At 36.3% G+C, this 16,469-nt stretch overlaps 1 protein-coding gene across 2 annotated transcripts in view; it reads right to left on the minus strand.

Moving 5' to 3' along the window:
• Positions 1-659: 659 nt before the first annotated feature.
• The window catches only part of lars1b (leucyl-tRNA synthetase 1b), a 40,174-nt gene continuing 24,364 nt past the window's right edge, over positions 660-16,469 (minus strand). For both annotated transcript variants that reach the window (XM_077197297.1, XM_077197296.1), the window contains 7 exons: positions 14,901-15,041; positions 10,966-11,076; positions 7,069-7,179; positions 5,973-6,077; positions 4,393-4,488; positions 1,857-1,989; positions 660-1,404 (listed from right to left, as the gene is read on the minus strand). In XM_077197297.1, coding sequence (XP_077053412.1) covers positions 1,202-1,404; positions 1,857-1,989; positions 4,393-4,488; positions 5,973-6,077; positions 7,069-7,179; positions 10,966-11,076; positions 14,901-15,041 — 900 coding nt within the window. In that variant the 3' untranslated portion in view covers positions 660-1,201. The remainder of the gene's footprint in view (positions 1,405-1,856; positions 1,990-4,392; positions 4,489-5,972; positions 6,078-7,068; positions 7,180-10,965; positions 11,077-14,900; positions 15,042-16,469) is intronic.

Raw genomic sequence — 16,469 nt, forward strand, 5'->3', positions numbered from 1 at the left:
AGCACCTTTCCTTGGTGGTTGCTCGCCTGGGCGGAGGAATATTGTCTTCTGCGTGTAATGTTTTGCTAGAACAGGTGGCAACTTATTGGTCATGTTACGCTTGTCTTCCAATGCTAAAGCCAAACATCGCAATACTTGGTCATGGCGCCAAGTAAACTGATCTTGGCTAAGAGCCACCTTACATCCTGTCAAAATGTGCCTTAATGTGGCAGGTGATGAACACAAAGGACAAGAGGGATCCTCTCCTACCCAGAGGTTTAGGTTCTGCGGTGATGGGAGAACATCATATGTTGACCTAATAAGGAAACTGATCCTACTCTCTTCCATTGACCAAAGGTCTTGCCAGCGCATTTTGCATTAAAAGGATAGCTGGGATTTCTTCCATATAAACGTTTTACTGATACATAGAGTAATGGTTCATATGTATTGAGCTTGATGGAGCTAGTAGAAATATAAATGTAATTAAAAATGATGACGATGTCACTGATGTTCTCAGAGAAGGATTTTAGAAAACACAAAGAACTCATTTTAAACTCAATGACAAACCAAATAGTATTTATTTCTCCCTATATTAACCATTAAAATGTAATGGTGAATAACAGACACTGCTGGCCTAGGTGGCATCGGTATTCAGAGACATTTAAGGAAACAAATGTAAATTTTATTTGCATCTATTTATTTTATTACCTTTTCATTGAATACATATAATTTAACAGGGAGAAAAGGAAGAGAAAACTTTGCTTTCTTAAGGTTTTACAGTGAAAAGATAGTTTGTTCACTGTCTTTTGAAACACTCTATACTAGACTTCGATGGCTGATACAGGACGGATGTGAAAATTACAAATGAAAAGAGACAGAAATAACCATTATAAAAGTACAATAATACCTTCAAATGTCATTTGCAGATACCTCAAAATATGGCATGAATATTTCCAATGCCAGTAGTCAGAATGAGTGTGAATTGATTGTTCAGATCATCTTGGTCTTAAACTGAATAAAAAGCTAGATAACAAATATGAATCAATAATGTATGTTATACCGATCATTTAACAGAACAGTTACCAAATGCTGAAACAGGAGTCTAAATGCCAGCTAATGCTAAGTTAACTAGCGCCTCAGCATTCATTGTGAACAATACTGTTTATAGATGCATGTCAGATAGTCAAACGAGAAAAAAAACATATAACAGTTTCAGATGTCACTAGACCAGGTAGATTAAAGTGTCCCCAATGTCCATTTTCTGGCCGTTATCGCTCATATGAACTTTGTTTTCTTGCAGGCTGATGTGGAAGACTGAACTGTTTGAGATGGGCAGTTTACCCTCCTCTTCCTTCCCCAAAACTGGGATTCTCCGCGGTCCGAGCAGAGGGTCCTCAAAACGCATCAGCTTCACTTTGGATAAATCTGCAATTTTTACAACAGCGTTATTACAAAAATAATGGCAACATGATCAGCAATGTAGCATGATTTTCCCAAGTAAGACTTGTTCCTCGATCAACATATTTTGTTTATCCTGGAACAACATTCCTGTTCAAAGATTTAGTCCTAACCGTATCCTTATCCCTAAACCTAATCCTACCCATAACTTATCCCTAAAATCAAAGGGAAATGATAGGTGAATAACACTACGCCTGAACTTGACATAAACTGTAAACGTGTCCCTCAAATCTGATCGGTTGATTGTAATGTTGTTCCAGGATCAAGAAAGATGTCGATCCAGGGACATTTTTGTACATGGTGAAATCAGGGTCACCGTAGCATAATGTGGCCACACAGTATTTGGATACTTTAAAATGTCGCTTGTTATCTTAAGTTTAATGAAAACCTATGCTAAAATAAATGCAGGTGAGCTTTACCCTTGATGGCTCTGTTGACTCGGGACAGTCTGCGGATGATGCTGTCTCTGCTGTCTCCCTGTCGGATGTGGATCTTGGTGGAGAACAGGCCGTTGGCTGGCTGAGGGTTCAGCAGAGAGACTGACACGCCAGGCTACAGGAGGAACAGAGGTCACAGATGAAGATGATGCATTTATGGAGGATACATTATACAGATCACGTTTATATGACACTTTCTGCCTCATGTACACGATTCCCCAAACCTTTTGACCAATGTATTTTCAGTTGTCTATGGTTATTAGATAGAATTATTATTTAAAGAATCCTGAAATAATAGAATGCATCACAATTTCCAAAAACAAAACAAAAAATGATGTAAATAATGTTAGTTTCTGAAAAAGTCTCTTCTGCTCATCAAGCCTGCATTTGATCAAAAATACAGAAAAAGACAGTAATATTAAAATAATGGATTTCTATTATAATTAAATAGAATTAAAGATTTTCAGCATCATTACTCCAGTTTAGTGTCACATGATCCTTCAGAAATCATTCTAATATGCCGATTTATTATCATACATACACTGCCGTCCAAAGGTTTGGGATTGGTGAGATTTTAAATGTTTTTAAAAGTATCTTATGCTCACCAAGGCTGCAGTTATTTGATTAAAAATACAAAATTTAATATATATATTTTATATTATATATGATGCACAAAAACATGCATCATTATTATAAATGTTGAAAACAGTTTTTGATATTTTTTTCAGGTTTCTTTGATGATTAGAAAGCTTTTTTTTTTTATAGATTTTTTGTAACAAATGTTTTTACAGTAACTTGAGTAAACTTATTTTACCCTCCTAATTTTACAGTAAACTTATGTTACAGACTAAATATGAATGTTTAGACAAGATTTTGTGATTAGTTTTGGATAGATTATAAAGTTTTGACTGTAAAAAAAGACTACTGTCACATTACATAGGTACGCTTTTGTTCACCAATTTCTGCTCATGTTAAATATACTATAGTATGATGTTTTGTCAAAAATAAAGCAGGTATACTGAATTATCAACTAAGATGTTATTATAGTGTTTGTTCCAATATTCAAACTAATGAATCCTTACCTTTTTTAATACGTATGATAAAATGTATACTTTTTACAAAGCAATACACTTGAAATATTGTTAAAATTGTAATTGTTGTTGTAATTGTAACCTATTTGTAATTGGTTACAATTTCTAATTGTAAAATATGTATATATAGATCATTTCTTTTGTCCTTGCATTCTTTGGGACCCTGTGACACACCATGTGTGAAAGGCTAATTAATATGCAGCTCATTATGTATGTGGCACATTATCCGGCCTTTGTCTTCTCAGGTGTGAACACGCCTCCACGCATATTGCCTTTCCAAACAAAAGGTGTCTAATAAAATTTAAATCAATGTATTGTTTTGTGTAAATGATTAGGCAGGATGATTTTCAGATCATTTTGAAGCAAAAACTCTAGGCAACAACGCCCATTATTCAAAATTATTGTGGGGACATATTTAATATGTGCTTTGTGGCCTTATTTCAGACACTTTAAGTTTTAGTTTTTTCAATAAGCATGCATAAACAATATTCTCTCAAAAACACAAATATGTACATACATCTTACTCACATATTACGGTAGCCCCGTTTGTGCTATATAGAGTGAATTTACACCTTTGCCATTAACATGTTTATAAATAACTGAAAAAAGCACAAATGTCAGAGCATGTCAGAACACCTCAAGGACCCCAAACAACCCTTAGACCTCAGAGGGTTAAGAGAGCCAATAGGTGTGTTCCACTGATCGCTGTATGGCTTTAATGTCATACACCAACTCACTGACCAAAGGCCCTTTCATCATGAACACGATGTGATCAAGCCAAGCGACAATTTTTGTGTTGAAATGCTAAGTAATAAGTGGTATGACTGTATAACGTATCTCTTAAATGTCCGTCTACTTTGAACTTGCCGTGCTAGCAACTGCTCTCTGCTGAGGCTTTGCGTTTAAAGAGCTAATAAAATATTTCAACTCAGATCAATATTTTGTTTCAAATTATTTACTTATGTGGCAAGGAGCTGTGTAATAAGCGAGTACTAAGAATATGATAATGTACATCCAGCCGGTGGTTCTCTCAAAATAACCCCTTCAGCTGATCCGCTTCACGTCGGGGTCCTCATCACCCTGTGGGGGTTATTTTGTGTGTGAAATATTACAATTTTAAAAAAAAATTCCATGATTGTGGGAACACTGCATATAAAATGCTGTATAAAATGTGTCAGCACTGTATCTCAGAAAACAACTTAAAGCCAACCAACACGGCTGTACACTACACTACACCACAGTGAGCTGAATGTAAGAAGCATTACCCATGCACAGCGTGCTTCTAAAATTAGCCTGTCTCTAGCTGCATGAAGCACAGGCCAGATCAACCATTAAGAGAGAGAGAGAGAGAGAGAGATAGAGAGAGAGAATAGATGGAGGCTTCAGTGCTGCAGCTTTGACAGGGCCTCAGTGTCTCTCATCATCACCTCAGATCTGAAGACACAGAACGGTTTCCCGGGGCAACAGTCCTCCTTTACTTTGTCATCTGCTTCAGAGGCGAATACAACGTCTATCTGATCCAACTGATGGAGGAGACGGAGAGGGAGAGAGGGGTTAGAGAGAAACAACTAACAATGAAATCAGACCTAAAGTCAACTAATAATAGGGCTAACTGCACTCAACACTGCGGTTTGGTTGGTTGTTACAAAGCAAACAAACACCTTTGCTATGTATTTAAATACAGAATAATAGAGTAAAAGACAATATTCAAAGGGAAATTATGTAAGGTGTGGCTTGTTTTGCAGCACTAGGAACTTTCTGGACCGTGATGATTGGATAATGTAATTTGCACCGCCCACACGGCCGTGATTACATCAGCAGATATGGAAAGTTGTTTACATTTTTAAAAACATTTTTAAATTATTATTTTTGTTTAGAGTATTGTGCACTGATGAGACATACAACAAGTCCAGAGACATTAATTAAGCCATACCTTAAAGGTCCCATATTATTCCCCTTTTCACAAGATGTAAAATAAGTCTCTGATGTCCCCAGAGTGTGTATGTGAAGTTTTAGCTCAAAATACCCACCAGATCATTTTTTACAGCATGTTTAAATTGTCATTTTTTGGTGCTCAGAAAAACGCGATGTTTTAGTGTGTGCCCTTTAAATGCAAATGAGCACGTCACAGGGGGCGGAGCTTCAAGATCTCGCAGTCAGTCTCAGGACAATTTCATCTCACAGAATGATGATAATAATATCATAAACTCTCAGTAACGTGTTCATTTCGACCCGGAGTCGGACAATAATGCCTACAGAGTCAGAGTGCTGTATAGAGATGGAACAGGTAGGCTATAGTTTAGTGTTTTTATTACGGTTATAACGTATTTGTCATCTGCTTGTATGTATCCACTATTAATAGCCTACAAGTCTGCTGTTTCGGACCAGGTCCGAATGATGATCAAACATATACTGATGAGTTTAATAAAGTTTATTGTACATAACACAAAAGATGAAGCGTCAGTTTTACTTCAGAAACTCACCGTAAGAGCTGAGTGAACAGTAAGATATAAGAAGTGCGCAAGTACATAAACGAATTTCGGTAGAGTTGAGGGAGCATTTTCTTTAAAAACAAAATAATTCCACCTCGTCTTCAGCGGCTGCCTCATATCTCGGGAGTAAATAGAGAGAGCTATGTGGATAATACATCCAGCCACACAACACCTACAACGCTGGAAGACATTCTCGTCAGTGCAGCAGCTGTGAACTCGATCAGGGCGGGTCTATGTTAGAACGACAGTGTCTGTCAACACTCGTGGGCGGGGCCTGCACTTAGTGACGTCACTAAAACTGCATTATGAAAACAGGTCATTGGGAGACACTGCTGATGATTTATGGGGATTAATAAAAAAGGAGTGAGTGGATTTGTATCACTATTGGGTGGTTGTGTACACACACTAACATCACACATTTATGTCCAAACAGCATGCAAAAGTGAATTTTGCATAATATGGGACCTTTAAGTTAATATATTTAGTTGGCTTTTTAAGAAGTTGTGCGCTATTACCTCGAGAGAATTAGTCAAATAAACGATATTCTCTAGTAGGACGGTGCGCTCGTCAAACTCCAGCTCTAGATCAAGAACCCTGGGCCCGATTTTCTCTAGGCTGTCCTGGAAATACACAGAAGAACAGAAAAAGGACCAATTTTAATGCATTTTATGACATTTGGTTCTATAATATTATACTTAGTAATTCATCTAGCATGTGTTCAGCAGCAAAAAAAGGTTTAATAGTTTGCATAATTAAGATACACAAACACACACAATATTCTGCTGTTGGGTCGGTAAGATTTTTAGAGTCTATTCTGCTCACAAATGCTGCATTTATCTGATTCAAAAATACAGCAAAAGAAGGATATTGTGAAATATTACAATTGAACTGTTTTCTATTTGAATATCTTTTAAAATGTAATTTATTCCCCGTGATCAAAGCTGAATTTTCAGCATCATTACTCCAGTCTTCAGTGACACATGATCCTTCAGAAATCATTCTGATATGCTGATTTGCTGCTCAAGAAACATGCATTATAATCAATGTTGAAAACAGTTGTGCTGCTTCATATTTACGTGGAAACCATAATACATTTTTTCAGGATTCTTTGATGAATAGAACGTTCAAAAGAACAGCATTAATTTGAAATCGAAGTCTTAGCAACATTAAAAAGTCTTTACTGTAATTCTTTCAGCAATATATTGCATTCTTGCTGAATAACATTAATTTGTTTAAAAAAAGGTAATCATATATACATATATAGTAATTATGTTGTTCATTAACATTAAGAAAATCAAACAATATAATTGATGTATTAATTTATTGCTTATTTCACTTGTCTCACACACAAAAAAGCAATGTTGAAACAAAATACTAGCATACCGCTATTATTAAGTTTGTAAAGTGTATGGCTGAATTGAAAACAACATACTACTCTTACAAGTTCTGCAGAAAAAAAATGTTAAAAGATATTGCCTCTATTACTAATTCATTCGTTACTTGAATAGAAGATCTATTTGAATACATTGCATTTTGGGATACAGTATTCCAATAATAATCTAAAACCCTGTTTTTTCAAGATCGTATTCAAGTACCAAACTTCTCTTCTACCTTTATCATGGCTACAAAGGGCATCACTCTCTTCATGTACTTCTTCAGCTCTGGCATGGCCCCCAGCTCTGTGGCGATGACCTTGTTGTCAGGTAGAGCTCCACTGTTAGTCTGGAAATGACAATGGGAGAGAATGGCCATTAGATTCATCGCTCAGGTCAAGATTTAACCCTCTGAATTCAACAGCATTTAAAATAGTACCAGAGAAGTGTTCAAATAGCTGCACATCCCAATACAGCATAATAATTACAGTGCTTAGCATAAGTGAACACACCCATGCTAAAGTTGAGTAAAAAGGAAATTGATAATAATTAATGCCTTAATTAAAAAAATTAGGAAAAATCCAATCTTTAAGGACACCAATTTTCTTTGTGAATGAATAATGTATAGTAAATGTTCTTCCTTAAAATACAGGGTGCATAAGTCAGGACACCCCTGTGTTAAATTCCCATAGACGCAGGCAGATTTTTATTTTCAAAGGCCAGTTATTTCATGGATCCAGGATAATATGCATCCTGATAAAGTTCCCTTGGCCTTTGGAATTAAAATATCCCACATTATCACACACCCTTCACCATACCTAGAGATTGGCATGGTTTTATTTCAGTTCGCCTAATAGCTGGTTTGATTTGCATTGAGAAATGATCTTATGGAAAGTACCTCATTATAACAGCTAAAAAACTGGCCTTTAAAAATAAAGTTTAACATAGGGGTGTCCTGACCTATGCCGCCTGTATTTTAAAGAAGAACATTTATTTATTTACGATACATTATTCATTCACAAAGAAAATTGGTGTCCTTAAAGGTTGGATTTTTCCTCATTTTTTTAATTAAGGCATTAAGATAAATTTCCAAAAGATGATTTTTTTATTCCTCTTTTTAGTCAACTTTAACATGGGTGTGTTCACTTATACTATCCACTGTACATATGCAACACCTAATATTCACCATTGTGTCCTTTTGTAAAAAAACAAAAACAGATAGATCCATATTTTTTAAACTCTTGAAAACATAATAATAAAAATGATTTATTTATATAGCGCCTTTCCAGGGCTCAAGGACGCTTTACAATGAACAAGCAACAATAATGGCAATGGACAAAGATAACCAACAAAACAACAGTAGGTAGATGAGAGTACAAGTACAGTAAAGGAGAATTATGTAGACAGGGCAGCATATAACAGAATACAATCAGACACAACGAAATGTAGTACCACTTAAGTGACATTCAGAGAATAAGTGAGTTTTGGGCATAGTTCTAAATTCAGAAATAGTATTAACACAACAGTGTGATCGGGGGAGAGAGTTCCACAGTTTGGGTGCAACAACACTGAATGATCTGCCCCCCGTTGAAGCTAGGCAATGCCGAGAGACAGCGAGAAGGCTAGAGTCAGAGGATCGAGAGCGAGTCGGCGTGTAGGGGTGGAGCACAGAGATAGGGGGGAGCCAAGCTGTGCAGAGATTTAAAAGTGAGCAGGAGGATTATGAATTTAATACGATAAGCCACTGGAAGCCAGTGAAGATCGCACAAAATTGCCGTGATATGGGCAGAACGCTTGGTGTGGGTAAGTATTCTAGCAGCAGAGTTTTTAATGTATTGCAATTTGGAAATGGAGCTAGCAGATAGACCAATGAAAGGGGCATTACAATAATGACAAATGTATGGATGAAAGTTTCAGTGTCTTTGAAACTGATGAAGGGCCGGAGTTGGGCAATGCGACGTAGATGAAAGAATTCTGATTTAGTGAGAGAATTAATATGAGCCTGAAAAGAGAGAGAGGAGTCAAAGATTACACCAAGATTTTTAACAGTACTGGATGGTTTGATGTGAGAGCCAGCAATCTCACAGGTGAAATTAGTAGGAATTTTACTAGTGAGTGACGGAGGTCCAGTAAAAATAATCTCAGTTTTGTCCATGTTAAGTTTTAGAAAATTTTAATGGAGCCAAACTTTTATTTCATGCACACAAGCAGAGATTTTGTCGGTTGTGGCAGATAGAGTAGGTATACAGACAGAATATAATTGGATGTCATCAGCATAAAAATGATAATTAAAACCATGACGGTGGAAGATCTGACCATGGGGTATTATGTAAATTATGATTAATAATGGCCCGAGAACGGATCCCTGGGGGACACCTTGCTTCAGGGGGACAGTAGGTGAGCAAAAATCTGAACTGAAATGTAGAATTGTCTGTCAGAGAGATAGGAAGAAAACCAAGAAAGAGCAGCACCAGAAATACCCTCATCCGAAAGGCGAGATACGAGTAGTTCATGGGAAACAGTATCAAAGGCAGAGCTGAGGTCGGGCAGCAGGAGCATAGAGAGAGAACCAGAGTCACCAGAGAGAAGCAGATCATTCAGTACCTCGACTAGTGCAGTTTCAGTAATACTGTATGAAGAGGGCGAAAACCATATTGAAAGGGATCAAAGAGATAATTTTCGCCTAGAAAAGACTGAAGCTGGGAGGCAACAATACTTTCCAGTAAATTTGCTATGAAGGGTAGATTTGAAATAGGACGATAGTTAGATAAAACTGAGGGATCAAGGTTGGGTTTCTTGAGAACAGGGGTAACAGCAGCAGTTTTGAGAGGCAAGAGATGCATTAATGAAGTGAGAGATAGGTGCAGAGAGAACTGAATGGCAGAGTTTCAGAAGAGGAGTAGAAGGGTCAAGACGACAAGATGAAGGGTTGGATTTCAAAATGAACTCAGAGACAGAAGATGGAGTAGTCAGAGAAAAGAAAGTCAGGGACTGACCAGATTGATTTGGCAAATATCTAATATTCGTAGCATCATTAGAGAAGCACTGGTGGACGGCATCTGTCTTTTCTAGCAAGTGATTCAGGAATGAACTGCAAAGTTCATCTGAGGCTAGAGCAACTTTAGATGGAGGTTTGGTAAGTTTATTTATTGTGTTAATGCTTTTGGCCTGTTGCTTGATTTGTTAATTGTGGCAGATACAAAACTAGAACGAGTCGAGTTCAGGGCCGATTTGTAATTAGTTCAACAAATTTTGAAATTAGTTTTTAACCATTTTAAATATTAGAGCTGCGTTGACAACATCAATTGATCAATTTGATGTACTTATTCATCGACTCCTAAATCCCAAGAATCAATTTTTTAGTTTATGCTGTTTTCTGTTGATGCGTAAACAAAACTTGCCTAATAATATTTGTAGCGCGCCTTCCATCCAATAATCCCAATACAATTTGTGCTTACTTTAAAAAAAACAAAAAAACAAATCTGAACTTTAAAATTCTGTCAATTTAATAAAAGTAAAACAATAAATGATGCTCTTTAATGAGGTATGACAGGCGTAAACCGATTATATCTTCGTCTTTACTACAAGTTACAGTATGAAATAAACATGAATGAACATCAGAAGGGATGTTGAAAGAACCAGAACAACTTACTGAAATGTATCATGTAATCGCTCAATCAGTGTCTCAAACGCAAAAAGACATAAATAATACAGATTGTAAACAATATTACGTAATGTCACATTTACCTCAGAAAAGCCATTTAATGTCTATTAACTCAGTCAGCAAGAAAACAACAACTGTAGAGAGGATTTCGATAAATATATCCATTATATTACGTAATTATTATATTCTTATTAAACGTTAGTGATGTCTCATCTATTGTGTGTTTAAATAAATCGGTCACTGTTTAAATGTTTATAAAGCATTGGAGTAGAAATAAAATGATATTACTGATATAAACATAAAACCTGTTGATTTATTCTATTTAAAAATAAATAGCAAATGAATTTGGACTCAGTTGTTACCTTTAATATTACAGAAATGTACTGACTGACAGGGTTCATTTACACACTTTGATATACGAGTGATATAGTGATATAGCAATACACCGAGCTGTGATTAGGGTGTTTGTACCTTGTAATGTTTGCCCAGCAGAGAGAGGGCGCTGTGCTGCCAGGGTGGGTAGGTCTTCGCCACATAGATGGTGCAGTGTGTGGGCTTAGCTGGTGGTTTGCTGTCCCCCTTCTGTGGTTGACAAAGAAAAAACTTAAACAAACTGAAGATAATAAAGTTTAAAGCCCATTACATAAGAAGCACAATAAGATTAAGTTTTATTAGCTTTAATGCCAAATTCTGAACACTAAACATGTTCTACAATCATAATGTAAATTGATTGTGATAAATTAATAACAACGAATAATTTATATGGTAACACTTTTAGTTTAGGGTCCAATTAACTAGTTGCTTATTAACATGCATATTACTAGGATATTGGCTGTGTATTAGTACTTACTGCATAAAGCACATATTAATGCCTTATTCTGCATGACCATATTCTACATCCCTTAATCTACCCAATACCTAAACTTAACAAATACCTTACTAACTATTAATAAGCAGTAAATAGGAGTTTGAGGCAAAATTCAGTTATAGTTAGTTAATTGTGTGTATGGTCACACTTTAGATTAGGGTTCAATTAGGGTTCAATAGATGAGTGGAGTGCACCCTTAAAGTTTGGTGAGTTTTAATCATAAAAAGTTAGAGCTGTTCAAATTGTCTATCATTATCAAGCAGCAATTACAAAAGCAAGCACGGCAATGGTAGGTATGCTGTGACTTAAGCACTATTAAAAAAGTCATAACAGCAGAAATATGATTTTAAAATAAACAGATCAATGAAAATAGGCAAATTCAGTTAATTTTATCCACTAGGGGGTGCAATTCCTAATTAACAGATAAGGAGTTGCCATGAGAACGACTGACATCTCTCTCTTTTCATACAGATTACATAAACAGAGAATATTTGTTTTCGTTTTGAATTAGATCATTTAAAAGTAGACAATTAAATGATTATAAAGATATATTGCCTTTGCCTGTGTGACTAGTATTGGCTGAGTTTTGTTTAAGTTTAGAGACGTGCTCCAGAAAAAAAAGTTAACGGAGACGGAGGGGCAGAAAGCACACCCTGTTTATTTTCTTTATTTTACAAAAGCACAGTTTTGTTTCGATTGTAAGTGGACACAAGTAGACATTTAACAGTTTATTTTTTCATATTTCTTAAGTCTGCATTTAAGTGACCATAAATGGCGGAGTATTTAAGTCTATTTTGCTGCTATGTGAAAAAAAACCAACAAAACGCGGCTGCGCGTTTGTCAACTACAGAGGGTTAAAAGACGCTTTAGTGCTGCAAGTAAGGGTACAACGTCTGCCACAGATGCATCTGATGAGCTTCTCTTTTGTTATCTGCTCAAAGGGGGCATGTTTGCTGCATTTATAAAGTGTGCGCCTCTCACTCTACGCTGGTTACTATTTGATCGCGTCATCAAAAACGTCATTGTTCCGTCAAATTTATTCTGTCTTTTTACTATTCGGTTTACTATTCGGTTAATTTCGGTTGCCGAACATTCGGTGTATCCCTACTGCCTACTATCCCCATGTTCTCTAGTTCTTTACTCTCTATTCCAATTGGTCTCTGGAACTGCCAGTCTGCTGTAAACAAAGCAGACTTTATTTCATCTATTGCTACTCATTCAAGTCTCAACCTCATGGCCCTAATTGAGACCTGGATTAAACCTGAGGACACTGCCCCTCCTGCAGCCCTCTCCAATAATTTCACTTTTTCCCACACCCCTCGCCCAACTGGGAGGAGTGGAGGTATTGGTCTGCTTATCTCAAATGAATGGAAATTTGATCCTTTACCATCTCTAACTAGAAACAGTTGAATCACACGCAATTACTATTACTCACCCTATTAAAATCCACTTTGTAGTTGCTTATCGTCCCCCAGGTCAACTGGGTAACTTCTTGGATGTGCTACTCTCAAACTTCCCTGAGGACGGTACTCCTCTGGTACTACTCAGTGACTTCAACATCCACCTTGAAAATCCCCAGGCTGCTGATTTCAACACTCTACTGGCCTCATTTGACCTCAAGCGGGTGTCTACTACGGCTACTCACAAACCAGGTAACCAATTGTTCCTTGTCTACACGCGCTACTGCTGCACTGACAACACTTTAGTTACACCATTGCACATCTCAGACCACTCTCACTCTTGCCTACCCTCTATGGTTTCATCCTCACTTCCTCCACCCATTCAGTTTTCAGCACTGGACACTAACAGTGCTACTGACACACTTTGCTCCACTCTAACATCTTGTTTAGATAACTTTTGCCCCATTTCAACCAGGCCGGCCCACGCAACACCCTCTGGCTGTCTGATGTTCTCCGTGAACAATGAACATCGCTCTAAACTCAGGGCTGCAGAGAGGAAGTGGCGCAAATCAAAAAACTCTGCTGTCCTTAGTTTGTATCAGTCTCTCCCCTCTCTTCCTTCTCTGCAAATGTCTGCACTGCTAAAACGACATTCTAACACAACAAAATTAGCAATTGTTCTGACTCTCGCACACTTTTCAAAACCTTCTCTTCTTTGTCCTCCATCTACTTTTACAGCTGTTGACATTGCAACAATCTCATAAACAAAACAACAACCATCAGTGGCCAATTCTCCACACCACAAACTGAAAAAGACATCATAACAAATACACGCTCCCTCTCTACTCTCGGAGGCAGACATTTCCAAACTAATCCTTTCCAATCATCCCACTACCTGTCCGATTGATTCTATCCACACTCACCTCCTTCAGGCCATTTATTTTTCAGTTATACCTACACTTACATTATTAATACATCATCCAAGTGGATGCTGCACACTGGTGGTGGTTGAGGAGAGATTCGCTTATATGATTGTAAAGCGCTTTGGGTGTAAAGTAGTACATATGAAAGCGCTATATAAATACCTTATTTATTCATTCATTCTCTTCACACTCATACCTTTCCCACAGCATTTAAGCAAACCCGGATAACCCCAAAACTGCAGACCAATATCCCTTCTTCCATTCATTGCAAAGACACTTGAGCAAGACTCTCTATGTTTCTCGCACAGAACATCCTCCTGGACAACAACTAATCTGTTTTCAAAAGCGGCCACTAAAATAAGACTGCCCTGCTCTCGGTTACTGAAGCACTGAGACAGGCAAAAGATGCTTCCAAATCCTCAGTACTCATCCTGCTGGATCTGTCTGCTGCATTTAACACAGTCAACTACCAGATCCTCCTGTCAACCCTCATGAAGATGGCCGTCTCAGGAACTGCACTAAGTTTTCTAACTTAGAAATTATAATGAAGACACAAGAAAAACATATTTAGAGCCATAAACAGGCTGGAGAGTTGTGAATGTGTGCAGGGGAGACTGAGACTGAATGGGGCTTGTTTGCACCACAAAACAATAGAGATAATAGACTGAATAGATACTTAGAACATGACAATAAACATCAGTTTGCATTTTAGAGTCTAATCAAAATAAAGTCATATGACATGATTTTGAAAAACATTTAACTAAATACAGAGTTTTAGACTTGTCATCTTCAGATTTTAAATATAACATGGTCAGACATGTGGCTTTAGCAGCAGTGCATTCATAGATTGATACAATGCCAACTTCAATATTATTTTTATGAAGATATTTCATAAAAAATACATTTCTAATAACTTTAAAAAACTTTGAAGCTACTTATAACTATTTTTTCATTATGACAATAATTAATTCTACATTTACAATAAACTACCAGGGCTCGGCTTTCAAATGAAATCATACTTGTGCTTTAGTACAGGGGGTTCATGAACTGTATGTGTTTTAGTTTGGGTATGCCATTTCTGGGGATTTTTCAAAAGTGGGGTTGCAGGCTAACAGGTTAAATTTTGTTGACTAAATAAGACACAACAGTGGAAAAAAATAAAAGAAATATAAATGTATTGTATTGTGGTGATAAATGATGTCGTGAAGTCCATACCTTGCCCTTGGCTGGCTGTGTGTAAGCTTTCAGGCGAAGGCGGAGGTCATGAGCAGTGTCCATCAGATACTGTGAGGATCGAATCAAGATCTCGTCCACTGGACCAGCTTTAGGCCAGCGAGCCTTCATTACGGAACTGCTCTATAAGGAGAGAAAAAGTGAGTTAAAGATGCATTTTTTCCTGTTTCTACTGGAATTGCACAAACATTCATTTAAACCAGATAAATGTAAAGTCAGACTGTTATTAGCAGTTTATTGTAGAGATACAATCTCCTATGGCTGTAAAATACAATTTAAAAGTTGCAATTTTAGCCCAAATTAAACTTTTACCAAATATATATATATATATATATTTTTTTTTTTTTACAGCTGGGGAAAAAAAGCATTGGAAAAGTCTTCAAAAAATTACCTATACATTAATGGTAATTAAAACTAGTTAAAGAACATTTTTCTTACTAAAATTAAATGAATGTCAAGTCAAATTTATGTCAAAAGTATGACATTGTTGTATGATTACAATTGCTGGATGTTTTTAAATGTTTTTGAAAGAAGACTCTCCAATGCTATTTGATTAAAAAAACAGCAAAACATCACGGTTGTGAAATATTATTGCAATTTAAAAAAGGACTGTTTTCTATTTTGAAAACAATTTTAAATGCAAATTATTCCTGTGTTGGCAAAACTGAATTTCATGATCCTTCAGAAATTCTAATTTGTTTATTTGGTGCTCAAGAAACATTTATTCTTATTATCAATGTTTAAATAGTTTTTGCCACTTAATATTTTTGTCATGCAAAAGTTTGGGTTAAGTAAGAATAGAAAAAAAAAAACTTTTATTCAACAAGGATGCAACTGATCAAAAGTGACAGTAAATACATTTGTATTGTTAAAAAATATTACTATTTAAAATAATTCTGTTCTTTTGAATTTCCTATTCATCAAAGAAAATCCATCACCATTTCTACAAATATATGATTTGTTTTAAACATTGATAATACTAAGAAATGTTTCTTGAGCACCAAATCAGCATATCAGAATGATTTCTGAAGCATCATGTGACACTGAAGACAGGAGTAATGATGCTGAAATTTCTGCTTTTATATCACATGAATAAACATATTAGGATAGAAACTATTTCAGGTTATTATTGTTCTGACTGTATTAGGGCTGGTCCGAATACCATTTTTTGAGCTTCGAAGCTTCGGTAGTAATGAACATCGAATATTCGAAGCTTCGGCGAGAGGGGGCTGAACATATTCTTTTCACTAATAAAGGCAGGAATCTCTGTGTTGGTCTGTCTTTTTGCATTTTGAAATTTCTGCTTTTATATCACATGAATAAACATATTAGGATAGAAACTATTTCAGATTATTATTGTTCTGACTGTATTGTTGCTGTGATCATGGTTTAAGAGTTAAGGTGCTTGCACACTGAGTCCGAAATTTGCGTCCGACATTTTCACACGTTAAAAAATAAATATGACCTCGTTTTGTCAATCACGCTTACACACTGCCTCCGAAACTTTCGTCCGTCATAAAAATATTCGGATCGGGTTTCGATTTTTTTTAA

The sequence above is a fragment of the Siphateles boraxobius genome, unplaced genomic scaffold, assembly GCF_051911475.1.
Source record: "Siphateles boraxobius isolate OS27281-9 unplaced genomic scaffold, OSU_SipBor_1 11, whole genome shotgun sequence".
Classification (NCBI taxonomy): domain Eukaryota; kingdom Metazoa; phylum Chordata; class Actinopteri; order Cypriniformes; family Leuciscidae; genus Siphateles; species Siphateles boraxobius.